This window comes from Taudactylus pleione, unplaced genomic scaffold, assembly GCF_031769625.1.
Source record: "Taudactylus pleione unplaced genomic scaffold, aTauple2 ptg001060l, whole genome shotgun sequence".
NCBI lineage: Eukaryota > Metazoa > Chordata > Amphibia > Anura > Myobatrachidae > Taudactylus > Taudactylus pleione.
Window position 1 is genome coordinate 2206015 of NW_028285461.1, and position 20527 is coordinate 2226541.

General features: G+C 46.9%; 1 protein-coding gene across 10 annotated transcripts in view; it reads right to left on the reverse strand.

Annotated features, from left to right (window-relative positions):
- The window catches only part of ATG13 (autophagy related 13), a 36613-nt gene that overhangs the window by 9150 nt on the left and 6936 nt on the right, over window positions 1-20527 (reverse strand). For 3 of the 10 annotated variants that reach the window (XM_088461506.1, XM_088461504.1, XM_088461505.1), the window contains exons 3-12: window positions 18461-18541; window positions 15819-15938; window positions 13916-13962; window positions 12290-12430; window positions 10996-11036; window positions 5697-5793; window positions 5297-5395; window positions 4271-4361; window positions 3433-3531; window positions 775-858 (exon numbers count right to left, since the gene is read on the reverse strand). In XM_088461506.1, coding sequence (XP_088317632.1) covers window positions 775-858; window positions 3433-3531; window positions 4271-4361; window positions 5297-5395; window positions 5697-5793; window positions 10996-11036; window positions 12290-12430; window positions 13916-13962; window positions 15819-15938; window positions 18461-18541 — 900 coding nt within the window. The remainder of the gene's footprint in view (window positions 1-774; window positions 859-3432; window positions 3532-4270; window positions 4362-5296; window positions 5396-5696; window positions 5794-10995; window positions 11037-12289; window positions 12431-13915; window positions 13963-15818; window positions 15939-18460; window positions 18542-20527) is intronic. The other 7 variants (XM_088461508.1, XM_088461511.1, XM_088461507.1 and 4 more) reach the window with 4 other exon arrangements.

A 20527-nucleotide genomic window follows, 5' to 3' on the forward strand; every position in this document is an offset into this window, starting at 1 on the left:
TAAATGAGCGTGCACCCGTCACACGTTCCAGACACGGACATTTTTGTCAGGCGGCGGCCAGTCCACTCCCTGGCCACTTGTCTCTGTGATATCATTGGACCACAGTGAATGGATAGGCTGCGTTATCGCCAGTGCCTGGAAAATGGCTGCCTCCACAGCGAGCAGGTAACAGGTACATTTCAAGGCTGAACAGTGAGGATGGAGGCTATCTTAGTAGAGGCAAAGGCAGATCTACTACTCTCTGCTGTAACAAGCCCTCTGCTTAAAGACTTCCCAGCTATGCGGATGAGCCCCTGACAGCAGCAAGGATGTAATAGGAAAAATATATTCAAAGTTAAGTTTTTTAATTTTGTATTATACTCTTAATAAAATAATGGCAGTGTCATTGACATAGTATTTTTTTTTGTTTATAGTTTAAATGACCATTCATCCTCTTTCCTGCAGATCATATTTAATCGTGGAAACCGTAAGCAGTGTGAATATTCTCGCATTTAGTTAGCGGACTTAGGGGGAGATGTACCAAGCCTTCTATGTAGTGGAGAAGCTCCCCACAGCTTCTAGCTAGCATTTATCAGGTACACGCTACACAATAATAGGTTGAAGCGGATTGGTTGCTATGGGAAACTTCTCCACTTGTCTTTATCTCCCCCATAGTTTCTACAGCAGTAGGTCCCTTTACATCTATGCTGCTGGTGTAGAGACATAGAGAGAGAAGGTGACGCCCAATCGTTCTGTCTATGTGGCCCGGGCCTGTCTCCTCCTCCTGAGGAGTACCTGGTGTGGCAGGGTAGGGTAACACAGCTCAGAGGATCCTGCTCCAAGGACAGCCGGCTGATAGGAAAGGCGAGAGCTGTACAGCTAGACAGCGCGCGAGAGAGGGGGGGGAAGAAGGGATAGAGATGGAATAAAAGAAGAAACGTAAGATTAATAAGCAATTATCGCCCCCTGTCTCGCTCATTCCGGTAATGCAGAGTGGTGAGCGGAGGCTGGGACTATACCGCCAACTCTCACGTGTGGCTCTGTCCGCCATCCCCACACGAAGCCGAAGCAGCAACACTTCTGCATCAAATAAGGATGCGTCTGACAGAGTGTAAGGCCAGAGCGGGCTATAACCTACATGCAGTGGAGGCAGCCATTGCGCGGGCCGAACTAATGTTCACGAGACCGCAGCCTATTAATTTGGTAATAGTTAGTTGCAGCACTTTGTGCCTCATGCCTCTATGAGGTTTCCAGTTCCTAACTCACCTTAGTGTGTCTGAGGTGAAAAAGTTCAGAAATAGAACAGGCCGGCACCAGCAGTAATGTGTGTTATGTAACAAAATGGATGCACACACTCTGGAACCGATGCTGACGTTTAACGTATACCTGTGGAGTGTATCCTGTGTGTTTTGTACTGTGCGTGCTCCGGTTCGCACGCAAGTACTATCGATACAAAGTAGTATGCATTTTAATCGCAACTATATTTACCACAGATCGGTTGCAACTGGGCTGTAATGGGGTGTTATCACGTAGACAAGTGTGCGACGATGGCGGGCCAATCAGATTTGTCCGTCAGCTTAATTACGCCTATTTGGAGGTATCTCTTTTGTACGTAGTATATGGTAGGTGCAAGTGCACACAGAAGAAGACGGCTAGTAGCAAAACAGGAGTACACACAGGGGGCCGGTGTACCTCAATAGATGCACCACCATGCATATCGGGGATTACATATTAATTTCTGTGCACTCAGATCATGAGCACATACATCGATTGCAGTCCAGCAACTGCATCAGGCCCTCTGTGAGAGAAGCCCTGGGAATGCGGCCTGAAAGCCAGGGTTACCAGTGCGTGCCGCATGCCTGTATAAGGTCACTAGGTCCTAGCTGCTTCTAGTACATTAAGAGGCTGTATGATGATGAACGCCTCAGCCCACAAAATGGCTGCCTCCACTGTACAGCTGACTGAGAAGTCCGTTTGTAACAGAGCCAAAACGGACAGTACCTAGTTATGGGAAATAGGATGATTTAATAATACAGTGTCAGAGATACAGAATTACTATTCATTGTTTATTATAGGGCGACACTAAAATCTACAGCACGGTACAGTGGGGAAAGGAGCATATTACTAACATGTGGAAGACCAACAGGCACACTACTGGACCATAAAGAAACATAATACTGCACAGAAGACATAAAAGGTGTAGTCAGAAGCATGCAGGAGGTAAGGACGCACAGGGAGACGAAAAGGCCGAGACGGGGGGGGGGAAGGGGTTTGCGGAAGATAAGAAATTATAGACACTCTCCTAAACGGGGGCAAAAGGCTTTATTGCAGGATTTGCTTTTGTATCTACTTTGAGAACAGTTCAACAAACAACTTTTTTGCGAAACTCTCAGACTATAGCAATAAGCTGAAAATAACCTACAAAACTTCATGTCACTTTTGAGAGCCTCCCAAAATGTGGAAGTTACCCTACATTTATAGTCTGCGTTATCTAAGAAAGTTAAGGATTGAGCCGTTAAAAGTGCCAGTGACAGAAAAAAAAAATATATAAAGGAAATGAGCATGTAAATATATTATATAATCTAGACCACAGGTTCTCAAACTCGGTCCTCAGGACCCCAAACAGTGCATGTTTTCCAGGACTCCTCACAGACTCGCAAGTGAAATAATTAGCTCCACCTGTGGATCTTTCAAAATGTGTCAGTAAGTAATGAGTGCACCTGCTGGGTGATCTGGAAAACATGAGCTGTGGTGGGGTCCTGAGGACCGAGTTTGGGAACCACTGGTCTAGTCTGTACTGTTAAAGATTCACTTTGCAAGTGTAATGTAAATAAGCTTACAGAGCTCACATTCATAGGAAGCAAACACTTGTGGTATGTATAGTAACATCATGCAAACACAAAAACGTACTGTAACCCACATCAGCCAGATACTTGTACATGTTGATCCAAGCCAACGTGAGATTAGTAGCTAAAGCAGCGGTGCCCTATTTGCACCACACAATTAAACCAGGCATTTTAGGGGTTAATATATTTTTTTATTACCATTCCTTACGATCAAATTATTAGTCATTGTGGTGCCGGCATAGATTAAATGATGCATTTGTTCAAGCTGGTATATACAGTATGCTAGTGCCATCACTTCCCGTTATGGGGACACGGCTACTGTTATAGAATGGATAGTGTATCCAAGAACAGCCATTCTGCACCATTACAATTCACTATCTTTGAGGTACGAGGCACTTTATTCCTGATGCCTCAGGGATGCTGCACTCAAAAACAAATGTTGGCCCCCAAAAATTGCCTCCTCTGTGTGCAGGTGATCAGTACAGCTGAAGGATACCGTAGAAGCCAATCCTATGGAAAGGTCTAGTTTCCTCCAGCTGCCTTAGTCTATCCATACAAGACACAGACACGAATGCTCACACATTATACATGCCTCTATTCAACTCACGTGGTGTGAGAAGGCCAGTCTCATTGTCGGGACCCTGTGAGAGTCCGTCACCACAGGAGGAGCTGTCTGACACTGTGCCTTACTGAGGGTGAACACACACTACAGAGAGAGAGAGCGGATGAGAAAGAGAGAGAGCGGATGAGAAAGAGAGAGAGCGGATGAGAAAGAGAGAGAGCGGATGAGAAAGAGAGAGAGCGGATGAGAAAGAGAGAGAGCGGATGAGAAAGAGAGAGAGCGGATGAGAAAGAGAGAGAGCGGATGAGAAAGAGAGAGAGCGGATGAGAAAGAGAGAGAGCGGATGAGAAAGAGAGAGAGCGGATGAGAAAGAGAGAGAGCGGATGAGAAAGAGAGAGAGCGGATGAGAAAGAGAGAGAGCGGATGAGAAAGAGAGAGAGCGGATGAGAAAGAGAGAGAGAGGGGGAGAGAGAGAGAGGGGGAGAGAGAGAGAGGGGGGAGAGAGAGAGAGGGGAGAGAGAGAGAGGGGAGAGAGAGAGAGGGGAGAGAGAGAGAGAGGGGGGGGAGAGAGAGAGGGGGGGAGATAGAGATAGAGAGAGAGATATGATTACTGATGCAGGTAGGCTGCCTTTCCCTAAAGCTAAAATACCAGAAGCTGGTGGAAAACACGTTGGGTAAATAGAGCAAGGACACCTACTTCTGTAAGGGCACCATCCACCATTAGATATGAAATTCACAGCTCTGTCTGACAGTAACAGTGTTATTCAGAGCTGGATCTCTGCTTCAGCGAGCACCACACAGATTTGCATCTTGGAGGATGTCAGGTTCTGCTAAACATTATTATTATTATTAAGTACAGTAACAATATCCGGGGTGGTCTCACCTGCGAGGGGGGTGATGTAGAGAAAGACGTGGCACAGACATCCTGGGAATCCTCCACAGATGGGTACGCTGCACCTTGCTCCTCAGGTGCCCTGTTAGGAAACGGAAACATTAATACAGACCTGATATGAAGGAACGATGCCTGAGAGGGACAAAGCCGCTACTAACATGATCAGTGAGGGCGAAACATACGTGCAATGACTGATGGTGCAGACAAAATATGGGCGGCAGCATTTATTATAGTCTAAGCCTGCAAGCTGTACAGTCACTGACTAACGTACCCAGTAGGCAGCTAAAGCAACGTCACTTAAACGCTATGGCAGTTATCCAGGACCTACATCGTCCAGCCTGATTGGCCAGATCTGCAGCTAGTTTGCCTATACACATAGACAGCCAGATTGTGCAGAGCTGGACAATACCTACAGGAGACCAGTGCAGGCGACTCTGGCAAGAATTCCCAATGAACCGCTCCCTCCTTATTCGGCCAGCTTAATGGTTTCCCTTTTAATAGATCTCTATAAATATAGAGCCCAGCAACAGTAAAATGATCCCACAAATCTCAGGTGAGGAACTGGATTCAGTGCTACACCATATGCCATGGAAGTAATTCTATAAAAGTGGGCCTATCACCTACATACGGTGAAGGTAGCCAGTTTCAGCCGTCTGGCTTGGAACCAAAACTGAGGCATGAGGCACATAGTGTACATTCATTCAGCATTTAAAAAGGCCATCTTCACCGTGTAGGCAACAGGTCCCATTTAAGATCAGTGGATGCAGGCAAAAATGTGCCGTAACCTACAGCAGCCATACAAGATCACTCATAAGTCTAGAACAACGCTAGACGCACAATATTGGTTGCTGTGGGTGAAGACACATTTGTTGCTGTTGGAGCTGTGTTATTAAGTGAGCCCTCTGCATCTAGGAGATGTTCCCGGATGGTATCTGGGGAGACTTTGAAGGGAACAACCTGAACTGGGGGTTCTCTGTGGCTTTACATGATGCGTGTGCATGATGCCTGTGTCCTCACCTGTAGTTGCAGGGATGCATGTGTGAGGTGCTGGGAAAAGTTCGGTCAACAAAGTGATCAATAATAATCCCCATGATGGGCTGGGTCCTCTCAAACTGCCTGAAATGCAACAAACACATTGATGTTATTGAGCTGCTGGGCCTCGCTGTGCCATAGTCCACCCAGTCCCATCTATTAGGCGGAATTATCCTATAGTATATGGGAATTGGTGGGCACAGTTCAAACAACAGTAACGGTAACCTGCGAAGTGACTGCAGGAACCGGTAGGGAGAAAGGTCAGGACTCTAGATATCTGAAACGTGTTCAGTTAATTTTTGGCAATAGGAGTTGGGCTGCATGTAATAGGCACTCCTTTACGGAGAATCCAGGGGAGCTGCATACCTGGAGTGAGCACACTTACCGAGAGGAAATGAAGGCCAGGTTCGTTCTGTAGGCGCAGGTCAGGGTAAGTGTTCCGATGGGAGTTCCCACCGTCCCGACGCGCACTGCTTGGAAACCTGAAAGAAAACCAGAGATGAAATATATATAAATCGATCTCAAAAGATCACTAATAAATACAATGGTGATTTTGTGCACAATGCTTATGTTCAAATCTCTTCGCCGACATATTGAAGCCGATTCTGAGTCGCACCCAAAGTGGCTGCATGTGCGCTAATACGTGACTCCGAGCACTTATAGCTCAGCCCTAATATAGTGTGTACCCCCAATTCATCCACTATCCATGAACAGCAATAGGTTAACGCAGTCGATTAATAATGGACTGTACGTGCAATAGTCCTCTAAAGGCCCCCACCGTGCGAGGCAATAGGGGATCCATCATCCGACTAATCGGGTGGTCCGTACACACTGTAAGGTTGGGTGGCCGACCGTCCGATATGCTGGCTCCCCCCGTCTCACCCGCATAGCAATCCATGGGATCGCACATCGCATCCCCTGATTTCATGGTCCTGCAGACAGATCAGGGGGTGCGATGTACGACCCTGCGGGAGCGCTCTCGCCCCGATATCAGGGCCATAAATGGTGCGATACAGCAGGCAAATCGCACCAATCAGTCGAATCGCCCGCTTTATCGCCCCGTGTATGGGCACTTTAAGGGTTGTCCAGAGAGATTTTTTACATAACTTTCCACGTGGAAAAAGACACGAGTGAACCACAGATGAGTCCATTCATCTCTAGGCTGTGACGTGTGTTATATCCCCATGGACAACAATTAAATATGAGGCTTCGATATGGATGCAAGAAAGAGGATATTTGGTATTCGGTGTAATCTGTTGCTCTGGGGGACAGTACCAGCCAAGGGGTGTAGAGGGCGCTGTGAGGATCTGGCACATCAATCTAAACTTGTTTGTTGCCAAGAACTTCCCCTATACATCCCTCAAGAGCACCTTCAGAGACATTAGGAATCATTTTTCATGTAAAGCCCATAGTAGCTGCTAAAACAAAAAAACACTCAAACCAGGATCACACTGAAACCTGAAAGGGAACCACAAAGTGTGCAAGAGCAGTGTCCCCAGATGGATGAGAGAAACAGATTTAATGGTGAGCACCAAAAGTCCTATTTTCTCTGACTTCCAATCTGGTCAGTGCCAACCATGGGGACAATCCAAAGTTGCCCCTAGGAGAGGGTACACTAAGCCAAAACTGGGGGGGGGGGCATCATCTGGCAGAAGAAATGGGCAATAAAAAAAAAAGACTTTTCAAGTAAGGTACTTGATGTCTACTAAATCAAGCAAATCTAATGCAGAGAGAACCAAATTAAGGTCCCAATATACCATTGGATAATACAATTGGACATGCAACACACACTGGGCCTGATTCAGACCCGCTCGCATGCGCTGAGCGCTCGCAAGCTGGTCGATGGTGGCCCAGTGCGCATGCGCACGACGGAGCCGGCTCCGTCGTGTGCATGCGCGAGACCCGGATAGCGACGGGCAAGCCGTTGCTCCGGGTCTCTTACCAAAGGGGGTGTGCTGTCGATGTTGAGTGACAACACGCCCCCTTTGGTGGGCAGGCCGGAGGCGTGGCTGCCCAGACGGAGGCGTTCCCATGGGAACGCCTACCATCTGGGGCCGGCCCCACTGACATCACAAGTGATGTCAGTGGGAGTGCTTTCGTCTCTGTTAGAGCCGAAAGCACTCTGGGGCTTGCGGCAACGAGACCCTACCACAAGGGTCTCGTCTCAAGCCCAATGGTCGCGATGGTCTTGTCCATCGCGACCATCTTCCTGGCTGCTCGCTATAGCTGTGGGTGGTCAACCACAGCTATGTGAGCGGCCAGGAGGCTGCTCTGAAAAACAAGGACGGCCCTGATTCAGAGCGAGCGCTCTGTCAGAGCGTCCGGCTCTGAATCAGGGCCCCTGTACATTTGAAGATCCGGAATGGAAGGCAATTTTCTATAGGGGAATATGGAAAGTGATGAAATTTGCACCTTTAGTGAGGTCAGCTTCAATCTACTTTTCAAGATCTAAGCCAACTTGAACCCCGAAGTATGAACCTTTTTTTTTGTTTTTGCTCCGACCAAAACACTTTTCTTTGCCCTGATCATTGTCTGGCTGACTCAGTGAGAAAAACATTTAGTTCAGAGGATCATGGGGACACAGGGAATCACGGTAATCACTGGAAAAAGATAACCCAGACAATACTGCTAAGGAGCCATCAAGGTATCCACCAGAAACTACCGGAGGATCCCTGGTGCTTGCTCTGGCAGACCTCACCACTGAACCAGGTTACCGAACACCTCTGGTCACAGAGAACACTCCCCTGGATGAATGGCATTCCAATTCAGATAATTGGCTTATTTGGCTTACCAGTTTTCTAAACCTGAAATGAAGACTAAGGATATCACCGGAACATACTTCACTGCCCAGTGAATGTTCTTGGTCATTTCTGCAATCGCCAATGATCTTCTTGTTCCCCCTCGGTGGTTTATGAATGCCGTGGCCTTGGGATTGTCGGAATGGATCCAAAAGGGGTCTGACTTGAAAGACCAGTTGAGCTTTGAGTAGAGCATTTAGCACTACTCTTGTCTCACAGACATTTATGTGTGGGTCCTGAGACCAAAGTCCACCGAACCCCAATCCAGGAGACTGGCATCCGCCACTACCACAGTCTAGGTACAGACAGGATTCTGCTCTGGCTGAGGTAAATCTGTTCAGCTACCACAGAAGAAAACGATAGGTCGACGGAGACAGCCAGAAGAGAGAGTTTCTAGACGAGGATCAGGTCCTAACCAGCGGGCTAGAAGCTGAATCTGATGGGCCTGTGAATAGAATTGCTCAAATTCAACTGCCTCAATACAAGATACCTTCCTCCAAAGTTGGTGCAGGTACCGGAGAACTGACTCCCACGTGCAAGTCAGGAGCGCTTACACCTGTTTCAGAAATCTTGACCTCTGGCAGGAAGTATTGGAAGAATCTTGTGCCGAAGAGGAAACCCAGGAATTTGAGATGCAGCGATTGAATCAAGTGGGAATTCGGGAAATTTATAACCCAAGGTCTCTATGATCAACTGGAGATGTGCAGAAAAACTCACTTTTAATCAGCAGGCTCTGGGATAAACATCACCCCTTTAGAGAGCAAGAGCACCGCCGTAATCTTTGTAAAGATTTGTGGAGCCATCACCAGAATGAGCGGAAAGGCTCTGAACTGCAAAACTAGACAGGCCCCTCTCCACATTGGGACATGCAAATAAGCGTCCTCAATGGCCATTGAAGCAAGAAATGAGTCTTGCTCCATGGCATTGATCATGGAACGGAGGGGTTCCCTCTGGAATGTAGGGACATGCAGGTGTATATTCAGGTATTTGAGGTTTAAAATCAGGAGGGAAAGACAAATCTGGTTTCTGAAGCAGGCACAGATTTGAGTAACAGCCAGTCTTTCTGGGCTTTCAGTAACAGGACATTGACTACAGAGCTCAGGAAAATCTGAATGGCTTCTTGCAAGGCCATGCACCTGACCTAGTCCATCAAAAGAGATGTGGTTAAGAAGCATTAGGTGGAGGTCCAGCGATGTCTAAAATATAGACTCTCTCTCTACGACACCTTATCCATGAATCTGATGAAGATCAGTCCACTGATTACCAAACCGAAGCAGATGGGTCCCCACCACAGACTTGTGGAGGATGAACCCCATTATGCGGACTGCTTGCCGGCAGACTTGGAGCCTGAACACTTGCCCCATCTAGACTGTTCTCCCTGATGACCATCACATATAGGTCAGGAACATTCATGGCATAAGCCACCAGAAAAAGCAGATCTAATGGTGAATATCTCCACTGCAACCCAAACCTAATTATTCTGCCATTTTCTCAGCTGTCTCACTAGCACAAGCTAAAACCAGATGGAGAGAAGTACTGAAAATGGTCTTGGTCTCGCACTTCCAATCCGAATTGTCGAATCAGGAATGAGAATACTGGTAACTCTGGCAAGCCTGGCAATGGGGACACCCACCAGTCAAAATACCCATTTATTCAAGTCTTCGGGTGCAAAAGGACGTGTTGAAGCAAAGCAACGTGGGCACCTGATAACACCTATTGTGTGTATTGTGCTTCCCCCAATAACTCGGTGAAGTGGAAAATAGATGGCACATGGACCACATCTATTTAAGTTTACTTAGGCAAAGACAAGGAAGAACCCACAGAGGTTCAGCCGGGACCTCAAAATCCAAATCTTGATAGCTTAGTAAAATCAAATACTCAACAACTGGCCATCAGTGAGACATGCTCCCAGCCTGCAGGATCGCTAATAAGACCATAATCTTCTGCATGGATGCAACGCAGGGGGGTTCCAGAACAATTCCTTGGCAGCTCTGTCGTAACAGCAGAGGCGGTTACATGGAAGGGGGAACAATAGGAGGAGGGTTACCCGGGGACCTAATAAAGGTAAAGGAGTAGTTTGACGACTCGCTGCACTAGGACGCTCCGACCTGTTCCTTGAAAGAGCGTACCAACACGCCAAGCCAGACAGGTTCTGCCAACCCCGGAAATTTAATCTCCAAATATAAAAAGTAGAACGGATTCCTTTGGTCTCCCGTAAGGACTAATGGAATGTAGAGGGAAAGGTTAGCAAGCACGTTACAAACAAGTTTAGCCTATCACATGCCTCTCTACATCCCATGGTTGGCGGTGTCTCCCAGATAGAATGGCAGCTTAATAGTCTGCAATATTTTCCTTAAAAAAAAAACCAAAACACAGGATATAGTTGTTGGTGGAAAGATCAGAGTAGTTACTATTACAGAGAGTTATACAATGCTTTATTATGTAATATACTCCATGGTAATCCTTACAATAGGTTACTTCCCTACTAAGTTAGGTAGAGGCACGTATATCAAATAAATAGGCCCCAAATTGTTTATAATGCCGCTTCTCTTCTTCCCTTGTGTCTTTCAGTAACTTCCTGTAAAATGTAGAACACTTAAACAACATAGGTGGGAAACCTGAGCTTCTGCCATGCATAACAGATCCCACCAGCAGATCCCCTGGTAACTTGGGTGGAAAAGCTTCTGCCATGCAGAACAGAGAACACAAGCAGATCCCCTGGTAATTTAAATGCCCACTCCCTGCCTACTATATGAAGAGCGAGGTCCCTATGTGCAGTCTACTATAGTTATGATGGATAGAGAGGACGTTATTAAACCCAGCACAGATACAGAACGCACTGGTGAATCAGTGCTTGAGACAGCTACACAGTTATCTACAAATTACCTTCTTTAAGTCCCAGGAGCTGAACATCTCCAAAATAAATCCTATAAAGAAAAGAAAGGCACATTAGTATCTCAGACAAGCAGCGTGATCCTGTTCCTGGTAGGATGGAGTGGCTATCTGTTGTATACTTCTTTGACAACCTCGGCCATAAATCACAAGTAGAATCGCCATGTAAAATAACTTGTATCACAATGCTGCTTATGATAAACCAGAGAGTGACCGATACATACAATGCAGAGGATTGTTGTTTAAGAGCTCTGGTATAATGGGGCAGGCCTGGCCAACCTGTGGCTCTCCAGCTATTGTGAAACTACAAATCCCAGCATACTTTAGCACAGATCAGCTGATAAAGCATGCTGGGTCTTGTAGTTTCACAACAGCTGGAGAGCCACAGGTTGGCCAGCCCTGTACCGGGGACTACAAGTAAGTGTAGACTTCACAGGAGTTCCTGATATTCTTTTATAGGATTTCCTCTATATTTCTATGTGGTTTCCACCATATCCCAGAAAGCACAAAGGGGAGTCCTGTAACTATTATTTGGCTGGACTCTATGGGCCTGATTCAGAGCCGCTCGTAAGCGGCCGCTCGTTCACTCCTAGCGATGTTTGCACAACTGTGCATGCGTACGGATCGTAATACGCATGCCCGAACCAGTCAGTGCGGCCGAAAATCGTTTGTTCGCTAAATAGCGAATGCCTACTATTTTCAGTGACATGAGGAGGCGTATGTGGGTGGCAACAGGGGAAGGTGCTTGAAAACGGGGAGTGGAGATCCGAACGCAGGCGTGCTTAAAGGTCAAAACGGGCGTTTTATGGGTGTGCATAATTAATACAGCAGCGTCATTGACCACATCACTGGGTTATTTTATAGTCAGAACTGCTCGCAAGATTGCGGTAGGAAAAACCAACCACAAGAATAGCGAGCAGTTCATACGCTGGTTGATGTACTCGATTAATCTAATAAATAGCGGACATGACGTAGGATGCGAGCGGCCAGGGGGCGTAGTTTTCCAAAAAACGACCGCACATTTGGTTCGCTCGTTCAGACCTAGAGGCGTGAACAGACCGCAAAGAGCGAACGGTTCATTTGAATAGCCACCCCTTTTTTCTGAACGAGCGAGCGCAAATAGCGTCCGGCTCTGAATCAGGCCCTATGACCACAAAAAAGTGGCCTTAGATTACTTGGTGCATAAACCCAAACAAGCAGAATATATAAAATAGAAACACATGCAACAAGATCGTCTAACAGCTGTAAGGCTTACGTATGCCTCTGTAGGGCGCTAAGTGGTACACACCTGTAGAGAATCACATATTCATGCCCTTGCTTCCTGGACAGTCTGTATGCTGGGGTCACCCGGGTGACGGCGAGTAATGATTTCAGCAGCAAAGACAGCCGGTTATATACAGTGTAGGACACCTTGATGTCTTGATCACATCTTAGGTAGGAAAAGAAAATGTTTACTTTGATGCCACATAAACTCTACAGATTGCATTGCAAGAAGACAGATATTGCTTTACAGCCGAGTGAGCCTCAGGTGCATAAAGTCATTAAATTAGAAAGAAATAAAAAATGTTGCAGAGTTATAGAATAATAAAAAGTCAGGGCCACTGCTAAGTAATATACTGCAGGCTCTGATACATTGAACACTATGCAGAATATGCCTTATGACATCCTAATATCTACCAGGAAACGAGAGCCAGCATATAAGGGGGGGGGGGGGGGGGATTAAATTCAGGGCCTGATTCAGACCCACTCGCTAAGAAGCGTTTGCACACAGCCAGCCAATGTCTGCATTCTGCGCATGCGTACGCATCGTAGTGCTCGAACCTGTCAGAGCGATCGGGAAGCGTTCGCTCGCTGCACATAGACAGCCCGGCTGAATGAGTGACAGGAGAAGCCGTTTGTGGATGGTAACAGGGGCTGGCTGCTAGAAGTGGGGGAGTGGAGGTGCAAACGCTGGCGTTCCCGAGCGTGCATAATTAAGAGGCAGCGTCATAGTACACGTCACCTGGCTGAATTTTACACTGAAGCGCTCGCAATGCTTGCGGTAGGGTAAAGTCAACCACAAGCGATGCGTATGCATCCGATGGTACTCAACGTTACCGATGGTTGCATACATGACGTGCGCCAGTGGGCATCTTAAGAAAGGCTGGTGGGCGTCTACATACACAGAGCGAACGCACGCCAAGACGTAGTGGGCGTGCTAATGCCTTGCTGTGCGATAGCCTGCCTTGCCGAATTTGCATACGCATCTAGCAAGCGAACGCATCTAGTGAGCGAGTCTGATTCGAGCCCTCAGTGCTATGGCTGTGATGTACCTATGGAATGGCTGGGACGAAGACCCTTCCTGACCAGTAACCTCCCTAATTCCCCATAGAGGTACATAAGAAGATAAACAAAGGTTCAGGGTCTGACTCTGAGTCGTACGCAGACGCATCTCTTGCCGCGGCAGATTTTGTTCATAGTGAGACGCCGACTTGCAGGAGTGCATATCCGTCTCGCACCATCAGTCGCACCACTGAAACTTGGATCAGCCCCACGGCTGGCGCAGTCTCTTCATCTAAACATGGCGCCCTGTGTGAGCGGCTCTGCGTCTTCAGACACAGCCGCTGTCAGCGACACCCATGTCTGCCTAGCCACACCCCTGTTATCTCCCAGGAAAATCATGACTCCCTGCCTCCGAATTCACTTTGCATCTCAGTGAGGCAACAATCGCGAAGTATGCGCAGTGCGACTCTGGGGCACGCTCAGTATTTACAACATCGGAAAAATGCGTCTATATCGGCACTGCGTGCGGTTAGCGTGCGACTTAGAATCAGGCCCTAAATACCATACAAGTTTTCATGTATTAGGGAGATGTTCCAATTAAAGTGTTCAGTCCTCTGTTCCCGGGGGCAAAACACAAAAAAGAGTCACTAACTTTTCATTCATTTCCAGGCACCAAACTTCAAGCTCCATGGAGTCACCCTGGAAAACAAGGAACGTTATGAATGAGATTTCCTCTTACGGCTACAGAGCACCGGTCACCTGTCATATAGGATCTGATTTATGGTGTGCACTCCATGCACTGCGCAAAATGCTTTCATTGTGTGTGCCAGGTAATACTACTTAGTTTATTCTTCTCTATGGCATCAATTAATAATGAGTGTGACATCAGTACTGTCTTTATGATGTGTGGTACTTTGGGGCGTTTAGCTTTGATGAAGTCTAGTGTACCTGCATGAAACGTATCAGCAGAGTTTTCGTACTCATTCTCATCAGTGTAACTGGAGGACACACTCCCTTAAGTCTTGGGGAGTCCCAGAGTTTAGGAAGGACTTATAGGATTAGTAGTAGTTCCCACAAACTATTGAATTCAAGCGCCTACAGATAGGGGTTTTATGGACATGACCTATTGTGTGTAAATTAAGAATCTATATTTACAATTTTCAACTATTTGTTAGTGGTGTATTTTTAGGATATTAAACATTGATATTTATTCTAAAATTTGAGACAATATTTTAAATTTGATAAAAAAAATTTGCAGCCAATTTTTTTTATATATAAATAGTATTATGCACTTAAAGTCTAATGCTGGGCATACAATGCCAGATAAAATGCCTGTCAGACCAACAGACATTTTATCGGGCAGCCTGTCAGGCCGCAGACATACACTGCGATATATCTCACAGTGTATTGGCCCCGATATTTGCGCTCCGCCCCCGGGGGAGGAGAAATTTCCTCGTTCCTTCCATGGGAAGGAACAGGGGAAATATCCGTCTGTCGACCGCGGCTGGGCATACACTGATCGATGCGGCCGGCATTTTAACTTGCAGATATCGCATCGGACGGGCATGCTGGTCGATCCGGCATGCGCGACCAATATTTAACACTCGGTCGGCCACACACTACAACTAATAGGGGTGTTCCCCGGATATCGGCCTGATATTTGAACAGTGTATGCCCAGCATTAGGGATATATTTACTAAAGTGAAAGTTTTTAAAAGTGGAGATGTTACCCATAGCATCCAATCAGATTCTATTTAACATTTAAAATAGTATCTTCTAGAAGATAATAGCTAGAATCCGATTGGCTGCTATGGGCAACATCTCCACTTCTAAACACTCTCACTTTAGTAACTATACCCCTTAGAGACCAAATGCGTTGGCTGGCCTCCCATGTTAGGTTTTTGTCCTGGATATTTTGGAGTTTAATGTCTCGCTGTGGATGAAATACTACGGTATCTGCTGGATGAGAGTGATGCAACACAGCGTCTGGAACTCCATTCAGATAAGCCTGGTAATCATTCACTTCTGTGAGCAGCTTAAGCTGATTTGGAGCTATGGAATACACTGTGTTACTACAGTATTGCACTAGTGGAGCTAGTTTTCTCCTTAGGCTGCAGTGGATTTGGGACAAGAGGTCGTTTGGCGCAACTGTGATTGGCTGATAACCTATCATTTTTAGATTGTATAAATTACATATTAACACGACTTATCTGTGATATTAATTTGGGCTCCCTTGTCTGTAGGACTTGTTGTTTAGGAGGCCTGCAGCTGGATAGGACAGCATCTAAATTGAGCTTCCACCCCATATGTGGGCATTGGACACTATTAAATAAGCGCTGGAAAGGGTTGTTTATTCACGTAAATTGACTGAAGTACATGGTACCCCAAAATAGTGTTTTGTACAGTGCCTCAGACGTTTAGTGCTTCATATAAAAGTGACCATTAGAGGGAGCTAATTTGCAGGCTGGACTAACAGAGCAATCATCATTGAAGCACACCAGGTGTCATACACAAGATTACAGTACTTCACCAGTTATACACATTATTATCCATACCTCGGAGGTCTTCAGAGAGATCTCCACGCACATAGAGCGACCCACAGCCGGTAGCTGGCCAGAAAGTGCTTTTTTAGCCTCCTGGGTCACCTCGGGGATGTCTTTGATTGCCAGGTTAAACTGCAAATGGCAAAAGGTCTGTAAACTCTCAGATATCAGAAGATTCTTCACTCGATACAATCAAATTTATATAGATTGTTTTCTCAATGGTATTAGGGAGCATTTTGCCATGGGAAGGAACAGGGGAAATATCTGTCTATCGGCCACGGCTGGGCATACACTGCCCAATGTGGCAGACATTTTAACTTGCAGATATGGCATCGGACGGGCATGCTGGACGATCTGGCATGCAAGTCCGTTCGATATTTAATCCCCCCGGTCAGCCACACACACTACAACTATCGGGGCGATCGCGGATATCGGCCCGATAATTGTAGAGTGTATGCCCAACATTAGGGGTATATTTACTAAAGTAAAGTAAAGAGTTTTTAAAAGTGGAGATGTTGCCCATAGCAACATATACACAAGATTACAGATACAAGATTACAGTACTTCACCAGTTATACACATTATTTGGGAGCATTTTACCATATATGAACCAAATTGTTGCATTTTTTTAGATAAACTACTAAGTAACAGTAGATCAAAATAAACAATGTTAATAAAAGAGGGTGAGCAAATAAGCCAGGATTCAGAGGATGCAGATATAGTCAATACAGGAGGCAAAGAGAAGAAGAATCCCCATCCTCATATTAGAAAGTAATAGTTTATAAATCGGTGCCTTACGTGGAGCTTGGTTAACAGAACAATGTTCACTCCAAAGCAGGGGTGTATCTAGGGATCAGAGTGCCCCTGGCAATGTAATGGACTGGCGCCCCCCCTCCCCCCATAATTTCAGGCAGTGTCCCCAGTAGTATTTCCCCCTCTGCATTGCCCCCAGTAGCGGCCACCCTCCCCATACAGTGCCCCCAGTAGTAGTTTCCCTATGCATTGCCCCCAGTAGTAATCCCCCATATGCTGCATTGCCCCCAGTAGCGGCCACCGCCTTTACAGTGCCCCCAGTAGCGGCCACCCCCTTTACAGTGCCCCCAGTAGCGGCCACCCCCTTTACAGTGCCCCATGACGTCATGACGTCTCTCCCATCACTCGCTGCGGTGGGAGCCGGAAGACGAAGCTCATGATTGAGCTCCAGCCGGCTCCCTCTGTGGCCGCTGCAGCCAATGAGAGTCTGTGTGACTCTCATTGGCTGGCTGCTATAACAAACACAGCGCCGCCACTGTCACTGCGGTCTGCCCTACACTTGTGGGGCCCGGGGGGACTAGCGGTGGCTGCACCGCCGCTAGTTCCGGCCTGATCCACCCCTTGGCTGCTGGTGGCACTGCCGGACGACGTCCCCCTTTGGCCGGCGCCCCTGGCGAGTGCCATCCTGGCCAATGGGTAGATACACCCCTGCTCCAAAGCTGGGATTAGCTAAAACCTTCCCCGCAAAAATAGTACAAATTTCACTTACTGGTGCACAATTTATTTTAAATTTGACAGTGTGCAGACATTGTACAATATAATCTGCTTATAACACTGTACAGCATGGTCTGTTTTTTATGGTTCATTGACCCTTGACCCAGATCCTGGTTAACGGTTGCATAAGTGTGATTTACATTACAACTCCACTTTGGAAACATGGCCTGGGAGTGGGGATAGTACAGAGAGGACATTACCCAGCAGGTTTCTGCCAGCAGGGTATTGTAGGTCACTTATTTTTCCTAAGAAATGTTTGTTATTTTTAATTTGCATTTTGTTGGTTTACAAGGTCCCGTTAAAGGCAGAAAAAGGTCTGACATGATGGATCCTGATTTTGGGCTTTACATCCCAAAAAAAACCTGTCATTACAATAAAATCGACTGCTGATAAAAATGATGTCATTATGTTATAGAGGGGGTCATTCAGACCCACTCGCAAGCGGCAGTACGCTCGCAAGTGGGTCGATGTTCCCCACTGCGCATGCGCACGACGGAGGGAGTTCCGTCGTGCGCATGCGCGAGACCCGGACTGCGACAGCCAAGGGGTCTCGCACCAAAGGGGGCGTGCTGTCGATGTTGATTGACAGCACGCCCCCTTTGGTGGGCGTGCCGGGGGCATGGCGGCCAGACGGAGGCGTTCCCATGGGAACGCCTACCGTCTGAAGCCGGCCCCACTGACATCACTAGTGATGTCAGTGGGAGTGATTTTGGCTCTGATAGAGCCAAAATCACTCCATGGCTTGTGGCTGGGAGACCCTACCGCAGGGTCTCCGTCGCAAGTCCGATGGTTGCGATGGTCAAGACCATCTTTTTGGACGCTCATATATGCTGTGGGTGGTGACCCACAGCTATACGAGCGTCCAGGAGGACGCTCCATTTTAATGGAGGAGGGCCCTGATTCAGAGCGAGTGCTCTGGTCAGAGCGTCCGGCTCTGAATCAGGCCCAGAGTCAGTGGGGGAGGGTGAGGAGGTCGGGAGAAAGTGTTGGGGTGTGGAAGAGAACAGAGAGAGGTATGGAGACGTATTGGGGGAAAGGGGGCAGGGGCAGAGAGATACAAATAAATAAAAGCTGGGCTATATAGATTTCCATGTTTATATTGTTATAAGCAATACATATTTACTTACCCAGTCAGAGCCAGTTGGCGAAGAGGAGGAACGAGTGCAAATCTTATCACCCAGGCGAGCTTGCACGATCACCTGCACGGACTACGGAATGCACAGACATCCAATTAATTTGATAAACTCCAGAAAAAGAACTTTGCAATAACTTTACAGTACTTGAGATAAACAATGAAATAAAATATCAGAATACCATTTAAATCAGTACTTATGGATGGTGCCGAAGGAATACCCACACCTGCAGCCAAAGGAGAACAGGGGACGCCCAACTTGACCCCTGAGGAGGGGGAGGACACTGTAAGAACAACTTTTCTCCGGAAGAGCAATTTAAAGACTCATCTGGGAAATTGTGCCTATGACACATATATGAATGGTGGAACAGATCTTAACTCACCAATCTGATGAGCTAAAAATATGAGGATTGTCCGACACTGACTAAAATATAGTCTGCAGATGTACTGTAAGTGTACAGCTCCCCAGTAAGGTGAGCTAGATATAAACAGGAAAAGTCCAACAGCAACTGATGTCAAAAAAAGAAATTATTTCTTTATAATAAAAGGGCATTTTCAAAGATACATAACTATGATGTCAAGAAGAGACAGATAAAAAGTGCTACAACTGTTTTCACTATTATTAACACAGAAATGTAGTGTTCTCGCTAGGCTTTTCAGCGAGGCGCCATGCCCTGTCCTGCCCGATTTGAAATAGCCGAAATGCATCCTGCCCTTACGGTGGAGCCCCGCTGAAATAGACGTCATCACCCGCGGACCGCAAGGAGGGGGGTGGAGTTTCTGTGAAACAACCATTGGCAGGTGAACACCTGCCGTGCGCATCGAAAGGCATCTATTCACACTGCAGGAAGAGCTTGGGGACAGCCCAGCATCTCCGTGAGTGCTGGGCACACCCCCTACAGTGATGAAAAGGCGGTGCGTCTCAAGGGCACGCCTTGTTTTCTATTGAACACACCCCTTTTGGGGGGCCTTCGGTGCGCATGTCATGCCCTTCACTGGGAGCACCCCTGCCCACCGAAATTAATATAAAACTAATTACATGACATAAAACTTAATGAATGATAAAAATTTACAAATATTGCCGCGATATAGATAAAACACAAAAAAAATAACCCATAAAATAATAATAATAATAATAAAAAAAAGTCTCTCTGTATTTCTTAAAAAAAAAAAAAAAAATAGGACGTAATAAAAGTGCAAACAAATATAAAACCTCAAAAACGACACATTCAGATACGCCCTCACTGTATTACTAGGGAAACACATACACAATGCACTAACATATAGACATTTCACCGACAGACAGATGCACCCACACAAAGCAATATGCACCAAGGGCCTAATTCAGACCCGGTCGCTATCTGCGTACGCTCGCTAGATGCGTATGCAAATTTTTCAAAGTGACGCCACTGGAAGCGAGCGCTCACCAAGACATAAGCACGCCCACCATGTCTTAGCGTGCGGCCACTTTGTGTATGCGTACGCCCAATCGCACAGGCAGAGCCGCCCACCAGCAACACGTCATCTCCAGGAAGTGCATTAAAACATTGGTACATTGAGCACCATCGGATGTGAACGCAGTGCTTGAGGTTGCTTTACCCTACCGCAAGCATTGCAAGGAAATCAGTGTAAAAAAATGACAAGTGTCGTGTACTATGACGCTGCCTGTTAATTATGCACGTCTCTCAAACGGCGTTGAAACTCAGGCACGCCTGCGTTTGCATCTCCAACCCCCCGTTATTAGTGTCCTGCCCCTGTTACCACCCACAAACGGCCTCTCCTGTCACTCATTACACTGGGCTGTCTTTGTTGGGCGAGCGAGCGGTATGCGATCGCAGTGAGTAGTTCACGCACGTGCAGAACGAAGCGTGTGCATGCGTGTACGCAGAACATCGGGCCGCTTGCGAGCGCACACATATAGCGAACGGGTCTGAATCAGGCCTCAAGTAGATAATCTGCAATAACAACAAATACACAACAGCAATGGGCACATGCATTTCCCTTCTCCTCTGTGCTCCGTTTCACTCACTAGTCCCGACTATGGGCCCGATTCAGGGTTGTA